At 46.5% G+C, this 10,000-nt stretch overlaps 1 protein-coding gene across 1 annotated transcript in view; it reads right to left on the bottom strand.

Annotated features, from left to right (window-relative positions):
* LOC111952600 (rab GTPase-activating protein 1-like) overlaps positions 1-10,000 on the bottom strand; it is a 159,056-nt gene that overhangs the window by 57,625 nt on the left and 91,431 nt on the right. The window contains 2 exon segments of the mRNA XM_070435100.1: positions 1,846-1,989; positions 7,339-7,464. Of these exon segments, the coding sequence (XP_070291201.1) occupies positions 1,846-1,989; positions 7,339-7,464 (270 nt within the window).

The raw sequence follows: 10,000 nt of genomic DNA, 5'->3' as shown, positions 1-10,000 counted from the left end.
AGTCTTTATTGAAGACTCATCTCTTCAGTAGGTCCTATGATTGAGTGTAGTCTGGCCCAGGAGTGTGAAGGTGAACGGAAAGGTACTGGAGCAACAAACCGCCTTGCTGTTCTGCCTGGCTGGTTCCCCTCTCTCACTGGGATTCTCTGCCTCTGACCCTATTACGGGGATGAGTCACTGGCTTACTAGTGTTCTTCCATGCCGTCCCTAGGAGGGGTGCGTCACTTGAGTGGTTTGAGTCACTGACGTGATCTTCCTGTCTGGGTTGGCGCCCCCCTTGGGTTGTGCAGTGGCGGAGATCTTTGTGGGATTATACTCTGCCTTGTCTCAAGATGGTAAGTTGTGGTTGAAGGTATCCCTCTAGTGTGGGGGCTGTGCTTTAGCAAAGTGGGTGGGGTGATATCCTGCTGTTTGGCCTTGTCCGGGAGTTCATCGGATGGGGCCACAGTGTCTCCTGAACCCTCCTGTCTCAGCCTCCAGTATTTATGCTGCAGAAGTTTTGGTCGGGGGGCTAGGGTTATCTGTTATATCTGGAGTATTTCTCCTGTCTTATCCAGTGTCCTGTGTGAATTTAAGTTCTTTTCTCCGTGTCCCCTCTCTCCGTGTCCCCTCTCTCCGTGTCCCCCTCTCTCCGTGTCCCCCTCTCGCAGAGATACACAGCGACGCAGAGAGACAGCGACGCAGAGAGAGACAGCGACGCAGAGAGACAGCGCAGACGCAGACGGAAGCGACGCAGAGAGACAGCGACGCAGAGAGAGCGACGCTAGAGAGAGAGCGACGCAGAGAGAGCGACGCAGAGAGAGCGGCGCAGAGAGATGCGACACAGAGAGAGCGACACAGAGAGAGCGACACAGAGAGAGCGACACAGAGAGAGCGAAACAGAAAGAAGGGGGACAGGAGGTGTGGAGAAAAGAAAAGGACCACAGAAGCACAACAGATCACAGGGGAAGGGAGAGGTAAAGCAATTTCATAGCAAAAAGAGAGAGAAAAATTTGAACAGAATTACAAAAAAACAAATCAAATTGAGGCATGGGTAAAGTCAAGAACAATAAGAAAGTGACCTCTCCCGTGAAAAAAGAGAAATGTATGGAGGGGAGAGGGAGAAAGACAGAGAGAGAAAAAAAGGGAGGCACGGAGGAGAGGAGCAGATTCTCATCACGCGGCTCATTGGCTGAGAAACACATACGAAACTTTTAATTGTTTCCGACCGGGGGGCCGAGAGAGGGAGGGAGGGAGAGAGAGGAGAGAATCACAGAGAGAAGGAGCGAGAACGGCCACAGTCCTGAGTCACAAATGGCACCCTATTCCCTTAATAGTGCACTGATTTTGACCAAGGCCCAAAGGGTTAAACTTTTTTTTTATACCCGCGAGCCATTTAAAACCTCCCACAAGACCCACCAGCTGAGAATCAGTGCCATAGACTTCCAGTCACTGTGCTAACGCTAGTTAACAACTTCCTTCAAACTGCACGCAGAGACATAAACATGATATCCACGAGTTCATCTGAGTTTGGGGAAGTAGATAAAGTCCCAAAGTATCCCTTTAAGTTTAGTGTACCAACATCAGGTTGGTAATGTTCTGTGTTGGGGTAAGGAATAGGACTAAGGTTAAGACCAGTGTTGGGGTAAGGAATAGGACTAAGGTTAGGACCAGGACTAAGGTTAGGACCAGGACTAAGGTTAGGACCAGGACTAAGGTTAGGACCAGGACTAAGGTTAGGACCAGGGTTGGGGTAAGGAATAGGACTAAGGTTAGGACCAGGACTAAGGTTAGGACCAGTGTTGGGGTAAGGAGTAGTGTTAAAATGAGTCTTAACAATAGTGTTGGGGCTTCTTAACTTCTTACCTCACACAACAGGAGGTCGGTGATGTGGAAGACCATGCAGAGGGGAAACTTGGCTGTGAAGAGCGTGAGGAACCACTGAGAGGCGTACATGTGAGCTTCCAGATTGAGGTGGTGGAAGTGTGACCAGAGTTCTGGGAGTTGTTCCTGGAAAAAGTAATAGGAGGAGATGAAACCACTCAGTAGGAAGAAAGGGGAGTTCATTTCACGGTATAAACAGTGCATTCAGAAAATATTCAGACCCCTTGACTTTTTCCACATTTTGTTACGTTACAGCCTTACTCTAAAATGCATTAAATTGTTTTTTACTCCTGATCAATCTACACACAATACCCCATACTGACAAAACAAAAACAGGTTAAGAAATGTTTGCTAATTTATAAAAAATGAACTTAAAGATCACATTTACATAAGTATTTAGACCTTTTACTCAGTACTTTACTGAAGCACCTTTGGCAGTGATTACAGCCTCAAGTCTTCTTGGGTATGGCACTTAGCACACCTGTATCTGGGGAGTTTCTCCCATTCTTCTCTGCAGATCCTCTCAAGCTCTGTCAGGTKGGATGGGGAGCATCGCTGCACAGCATTTTCACGTCTCTCCAGATATGTTTGATCGGGTTCAAGCCCGGGCTCTGGCTGGGCCACAAGGTCATTCAGAGACTTGTCCCGAAGCCACACCTGAGTTGTCTTGGCTGAGTGCTTAGGGTTGTTGTCCTGTTGGAAGGTGAACTCTTTTTTTTTTTTTTTTAAAGGGGTGGTGAACTCTTTCCCCAGTCTGAGGTCTTGAGCAGGTTTTCATCAAAGATCTCTTTACTTTGCTCTGTTCATCTTTTCAAATTAAATCGTATTAGTCACATGCGCCGAGTACAACAGGTGTAGACCCTACAGTGAAATGCTTATTTACGAGCCCCTAACCAACAGTGCAGTTTAAAAAAAATACGGATAAGAATAAGAGATAAAATTAACAAGTAATTAAAGAGCAGCAGTAAAAAAATAAATAACAATGTATACAGGGGGGTGTCGGTACAGAGTCAATGTGGGCGGCAGGGCGGCAGGGTAGCCTAGTGGTTAGAGCGTTGGACTAGTAACCAAAAGGTTACAAGTTCAAATCCCCGAGCTGACAAGGTACAAATCTGTCGTTCTGCCCCTGAACAGGCAGTTAACCCACTGTTCCTAGGCCGTCATTGAAAATAAGAATTTGTTCTTAACTGACTTGCCTAGTTAAATAAAAGGTAAAAAAAATAATAATAATAATAATAATGTGCGGGGGCACCGGTTAGTTGAGGTAGTATGTACATGTAGGTAGAGTTAATTAAAGTGACGATGCATAGATGAAAACAGAGAGTGGGTGAGGGGAGGGGCAAAGCAAATAGTCTGGGTAGCTATTTGACTAGATGTTCAGGAGTCTTATGGCTTGGGGGTAGAAGCTTTTTAGAAGCATCTTGGACCTAAACTTGGCGGTCCGGTACCGCTTGCTGTGTGGTAGCAGAGAGACCAGTCTATGACTAGGGTGGCTGGAGTCTGACAATTTTTAGGTCCATCCTCTGACACCGCCTGGTATAGAGGTCCTGGATGGCAGGAAGCTTGGCCCCAGTGAAGTACTGGGCCGTTCGCAATACCCCCTTGCGATCGGAGGCCGAGCAGTTGCCATACCAGGCAGTGATGCAACCAGTCAGGATGCTCTCGATGGTGCAGCTGTAGAACCTTTTGAGGATCTGAGGAGCCATGCCAAATCGTTTCAGTCTCTTGAGGGGGAATAGGTTTTGTCGTGCCCGCTTCACAACGGTCATGGTGTGCTTGGACCATGTTGTTCACGTTGAGGGAGAGGTTGTTGTCCTTGCACCACACGGCCAGGTCTCTGACCTCCTCCTACAGGCTGTCTCGTCGTTGTTGGTGATCAGGCCTAACTGTTGCCATCTAAAAATGTAATGATGGTTTTCGAGATTGTGCTAGCCGTGCAGTCATGAGTGAACAGGGAGTACAGGAGGGGGCTGAGTAGACCCTGAGTGACCCTGTGTTGAGGATCAGCGTGGAGTTTTTTTATTACCTACCTCACCATGGGGGCGGCCCGTCAGGAAGTCCAGGATCCAGTTGCAGAGGGGGTGTTTAGTCCCAGGGTCCTTAGCTTATTGATGAGCTTTGAGGGCATTATGGTGTTGAAAGCTGAGCTGTAGTCAATGAATAGCATTCTCACATAGGTGTTCCTTTTTGTCAGGTGAGAAGGGCAGTGTGGAGTGCAATAGAGAATTGCAATCATCTGTGGATCTGTTGGGCGGTATGCAAATTGGAGTGGGTCTAGGGTTTCTGGGATGATGTGTTGATTGTGAGCCATGACCAGCTTTCAAAGCACTTCATGGCTACAGACCATGAGTGCTACGTGTTGGTAGTCATTTTAGGCAGGTTACCTTAGTGTTCTTGGGCAAGGCACTATGGTGGTCTGCTTAAAACATGTTGGTAGTTACAGACTCGGACAGGGAGAGGTTGAAATGTCATGAAGAACTTGTTAGTTGGTCAGCGCATGCTCACAGTACACGTCCTGGTAATCCATCTGGTCCTGCGGCCTTGTGAATGTTGATTGTTTAACCTTCTCTAGGTAGGGGAATTTTTTCTCCCATTCGAATTTATTGGATGAAAAGCATGCCCAAATTAAACTGCCTGCTTCTCGGCCCAGAAGCTATGATATGCATTATTTAACTTGGTAGATTGGTAGAAACTCTAAAGTTTCCAAAACTGTTAAAATAGGTCTGTGAGTATAACAGACCTGATTTGGCAGGCGAAAACCTGAGAAAAATCAATTCGGGAAGTCGTTTTCTTTTTTTTTTTCTTTTCTTTTTTTCTATTCAATGCCATTAGAGTCTCATTGACTTAGGACTCAATTGCAGTTCCTATGCCTTCCACTAGATTGTCAACAGTCTTTAGAAATTGTTTCGGCTTGTATTCTGAAAATGAGGAAGTAGAGCAGTCTGAATGAGTGGACCCTAAAGTGTCACAGAGCTTTTTCAAAGCGCCCGACCGAGAGTGCTCTTTCTTGTTTACCTTTTATTTTGACGACGTTTTATTGTCCGGTTGAAACTATTATCGATTATTTAGGCTAAAAACAACCTGAGGATTGAATATAAACATCGTTTGACATATTTCTATGAACTTTACGGATACAATTTGGATTTTTTGTCTGCCTGTTTTGACTGCGTTTGAGCTTGTGGATTACTGAAGAAAAGGCGCGAACAAAACTGAGGTTTTTGGATATAAAGAGACTTTATCGAACAAAAGGAACATTTATTGAGTACATGAATGTCTGCTGAGTGCACCCATATGAAGATCATCAAAGGTAAGGGATTAATTTTATCTCTATTTCTGACTTGTGTAACTCTTCTACTTGGCTGGTTACTGTTTGTAATGATTTGTTCCAGACGTGACATGATTTATTCCAGACGTGACACTTGGCATTCAGGCCAAAGAGTTCAATCTTGGTTACATCAGACCAGAGAATCTTGTTTCTCATGGTCTGAGATTCTTTAGGTGCCTTTTGGCAAACTCCAAGTGGGCTGTCATGTGCCTTTTACTGAGGGGTGGCTTCCGTCTGTCCAACCTACCATAAAGGCTTGAATGGTGGAGMGCTGCATGTCCTACCCAGACTATTTGCATTGCACCCCCCAGAAAGCTGCTGCTACTCTGTTATTATCTATRCATAGTCMCTTTAATAACTCTACCTACATGTACATATTACCTGGATTACCTCGACACCGGTGCCCCCGCACATTGACATTGACTCTGTACCAGTACCCCCTGTATATAGCCCCGCTATTGTTATTTACTGCTGCTCTATAATTATTTGTTATTCTTATCTCTTACTTTTTGTTGTTGTTGGTATTTTCTTAAAACTACATTGTTGGTTAAGGGCTTGTAAGCAAGCATTTTACTGTAAGGTCTACTACTACACCTGTTGTATTCGGTGCATGTGACAAATAAAATTTGATTCTGGAAAGTTATCCCACCTCCACAGTGAAACTCTAGAGCTCTGTCAGAGTGACTATCGGGTACTTGGTTACCTCCCGGACCAAGTCCCTTCTCCCCCGATTGCTCAGTTTGGCTGGGCGGCCAGCTCTAGGAAGAGACTTGGTGGTTCTAAAAWTTTTCCATTTAAGAAGAGGCCACTGTGTTCTTGGGGACCTTCAATGCTGCAGAATTTCTTTGGTACCCTTCCCTAGATCTGTGCCTCGACACAATCCTGTCTCGGGGCTCTGCGAACAATTACTTGAACCTCGGGGCTTGGTTTTTGCTCTGACATGCACTGTCAACTGTGGGACCTTATACAGACAAATCAAATAATGTCCAATCAATTGAATTTACCACAGGTGGACTCCAATCAAGTTGTAGAAACACCTCAAGGATGATCAATGGAAACAGGATGCACATAAGCTCAATGTCGAGTCTCATAGCAAAGGGTCTGAATACTTAGTTTATATTTAACTAGGCAAGTCAGTTAAGATAAATTTCTAATTTACAATGACGGCCTATCCCGGCCTAACCCGGCCGACGCTGGGCCGAATGGGCGCCACCCTATGGGACTCCCAATCATGGCCGGATGTGATAGAGCCTGGACCCGAACCAGGGACTGTAGTGACTGAGATGCAGTGCCTTTAGACCACTGCGCCACTCGGTATCTGGTTTTATTTTTAATACATTTGCTAAACTTTCAAAAAACGTTTTTTTACTTTGTCATTATGGGGTATTGTGTGTACATTGCTGAGATGGATTCAAAAATAAAAACATTAATCCAAGGCTGTAACATTATAAAATGTGGAAAAAGTCGAGGGGTCTGAATACTTTCCAAAGGCACTGTATATGCCAATACATTGATTGACAGACTAGTGTAAATCAGTCATTCAGTCAAGCAAGCGATCATCATCACAGCTCAGAAAGCGCCGTCAGAGAGGGAGTGAAGGAGAGAGCTGGAGAGAAAAGAGAAACTGGCTTACTTCCACCTGTATGCCAACCCTTAGCGATTAATGCTAATATTCCTTAGCCTTGGGGAGCTAGCTTGTCAATACAAACCCAGTGTTGAAAAAAAGCCTACTAGGGGAGGCTAAAATTGATTTCTGTACAAAATTAAACAATTTGGACTGTATTTTGCCTAATAACGAACCTAAGGCTGGCCCTTACAAAAACAGAGTCAGTCCGTGCTCTTAAAGATGGAATCCTTAATGGTCAAACTGCTACGTCCGATTGCGCGATGCACTCCCAGCTCTCCCGACCTCGTCAACAAAACAAAAACAATAATGTCTGTAGGGTGGACAGTGGCGCCGTTTCCCCTTACTGCGGATTCCATCTTTAAGGTGCATAGAGCACGGTTAAGTGTCTGCAGATACACACGCTGATGATGTGCGCACATACACGCATGCAACACACACACACACACACGATGACAATCATTATGTGACATTAAGTTCGGTTTGAAGTTTTTCCAGAGGGCTTCAGTGAAGCGGGCGGACTAACCTGGAGCAGTCGTTCCAGCTGGTAGAACTTGCAGTGCAGATCCTCAAAGTTGTTCTTGTAGAGTTCCCTCAGGCCGTACTCATACATTATCCTCCCCAACACACAGAAGGCCTGCTCCTCAGGCATCTACAGCCACAGGACCAAACAGAACCAGTGGGGGGTTAGCTAGAGTGTACCAACAGAGGAACGAGAGAAGGAGAGCTCTGAGATATGGGGAGGTCAAGTGGAAGTTGTTTCATTTTATCCTTTGACCTTTTGGAACACCAGTCACTTTAATAATGTTTAATGTGGCTGAATCTGTGCTTGAAATTCACTACTCGACTGAGGGACCTTACAGATAATTGTMTGTGTGAGGTACAGAGAAGGGATAGTTTTATTAAACAAAATGATTGCATACAGAGTGAGTCCATGCAACTTATTATCTGACGTGTTAAGCAAGTTATTTAGGCTTGCCATAGCAAACGGGTTGAATTCTTACTCTCTCAAAACATTTCAGCTTTTCATTTTTTATTTATTTGTAAAAATGCCTTCTAACATAATTCCACTTTGACATTATGGGGTATTGTGTATTGAACAGTGACATAACATATATTTAATCCATTTTAAATTCAGGATGTAACATAAACAAAATGTGGAAAAAGTGTAAGGGTGTGAATACTTTCTGAAGGCACTGAGTGCACAAAACATTAGGAACACCTTCCGTATATTGAGTTGCGCCCCCTTTTGCCCTCAGAGCAGCCTCAATTCGTTGGGGCATGGACTGTGTCGAAAGCGTTTCACAGGGATGCTGGCCCATGTTGACTCCAATGCACAGTTGTATCAAGTTGGCTGGATGTCCTTTAGGTGGTGGACCATTCTTGATGCACACGGGAAACTGTTGAGGGTGAAAAACCCAGCAGTATTGCAGTTCTTGACAGAAACTGGCGCGCCTGGCAAGAAAGGCCCGACGAATTGAGGCTGTTCTGAGGGAAAAATGGGGGTGCACCTCAAAAGGAAGATGTTCCTAATGTTTGGTAAACTCAGTATATATAAAGATATATATACAGTTAAGATTGATATAATGTTGACATTTCAGCTCTTAATAGGCTTTTCTTAATAAACAATGCACTGCCGTAAACAGGAGTAGGATAAATGATTGGCGGAGTCTCTGGTTACTTGAAAGTGTTGTTTTCTGTGGATTGAGAGGGAGGTTTTTTTAGACCCTCTGGGGAAGAGTTAGGAGACGGTTGGAGCATAGGGAAAAGTGAGAGAGGGACTAAAAGAGAAAGAAGGATGTGTGTGAGAGAGGGAGAAACAAGGTGAGAATCTGTTGAGTGTGAAAGAAAACCAGAAGGTGGGAGTGTCAGTGTGAAAGAGAAAAGGTGTGAGTATGCCTGCCCCCCCCCCCCCCTTTAATACACAGTGTTTGTGTTGTGAGTGAGACAGTGTGTGTGTGAGAAAGAGAGAGACACACCCACCCACAAGCAGAGACAGAGTGGGTATTTAATCAGGTAGACCTTGTGTCCTGGGCTGAATGGGCCATTAATATTCTGGACACCTCCCCAGCCTCCTGCATTCCGAAGGACCTCTCTAACACCCCCTTCCCCCCATTCTATCACTCCACTCCTCCTTTCATATCTCGTTCTCTCTCTTTCACACCTTGCTCACCTTTTCATCTCGGCTTCCTTAATTTCCACTTCTCCTCCCTCCCGCCATCCATCTCTTGTCCCTCGCTCCACTTCTCTCTCCATCCTCACTCCATCCTCACTCCATCCTCCCATCCTCCCTCCCTCACTCCAGGTGGATGGAGGGAGGGGAAGGATGGATGGAGGAGGGGAAGTATGATGGAGGGAGAGGGGAAGGATGGATGGGGAGGGAGAGGAAGGATGTGCTGGAGGGAGGGGGAAGGATGGATTGAGGGTGGCAGGATGATGGAGAGGGGAAGGATGGAGAGGAATGGATGGGGGAGGGGGAAGGAGTGGATGAATGGAGGGAGGGAGGGGGAAGGATGGAAGGGAGGGGGAAGGAAGGAAGGAAGGAGGACGGGAGGGGGAAGGGATGGCCGGGGAAGGATGGAGGGAGGGAGGAGGGGGAAGGATGGAGGAGGGAGGAGAGGGGGAAGGAAGGAAGAGAAGAAGGGAGGGAGGGGAAGGGCAAGGACGGAAGAGAGGGAGGGAGAGGGAGGGGGATGCGAGGGAGGGGAAGGATGGAGGGAGGGAGGCAGAATGGAGGGCGAGGAGAGGGAGGAAGGAGGGGGATGAGAGGGAGGAGTAAGGAGAGGGAAGAAGGAAATGGAGGGAAGGAGGGAGGAAGGAGTGGAGGGAGGAAAAGGAAAGGTGGGAAGGGGGAGGTGAGGGAGGGGCCGAACAAGGAGATATGGGACTGCCTGGACGTGAGCTATGGCCGACTACAACAAGGAAGGAAGGTAGAAGTGGAAGGGGGCCGGAGCCGAGGGAAAGGAGGGAGGGGAAAGGAGGGCGTGAAGGAGGGGGAAGGAGGATGGGAGGGGGGAGGAGAGGAGGGATTGGGAGGATGAGGAGAATGGAGAGGAGGATTAAGAGGAGAATTGGAGATGGAGGAGATTGATGGGAGAATTGATGAGAACATGAGGGAGGTATTGGAGAGGAGGATGGAGAGAGTGAGATGGAGAGAGTGCCAAGCTCCTGAAATGCATGTCATGAAG

This window comes from Salvelinus sp. IW2-2015, linkage group LG26, assembly GCF_002910315.2.
Source record: "Salvelinus sp. IW2-2015 linkage group LG26, ASM291031v2, whole genome shotgun sequence".
In the NCBI taxonomy this organism is placed as follows: domain Eukaryota; kingdom Metazoa; phylum Chordata; class Actinopteri; order Salmoniformes; family Salmonidae; genus Salvelinus; species Salvelinus sp. IW2-2015.
The sequence above is the reverse complement of the archived record's forward strand: the minus strand, read 5'-3'. Positions and strand labels throughout refer to the sequence as shown.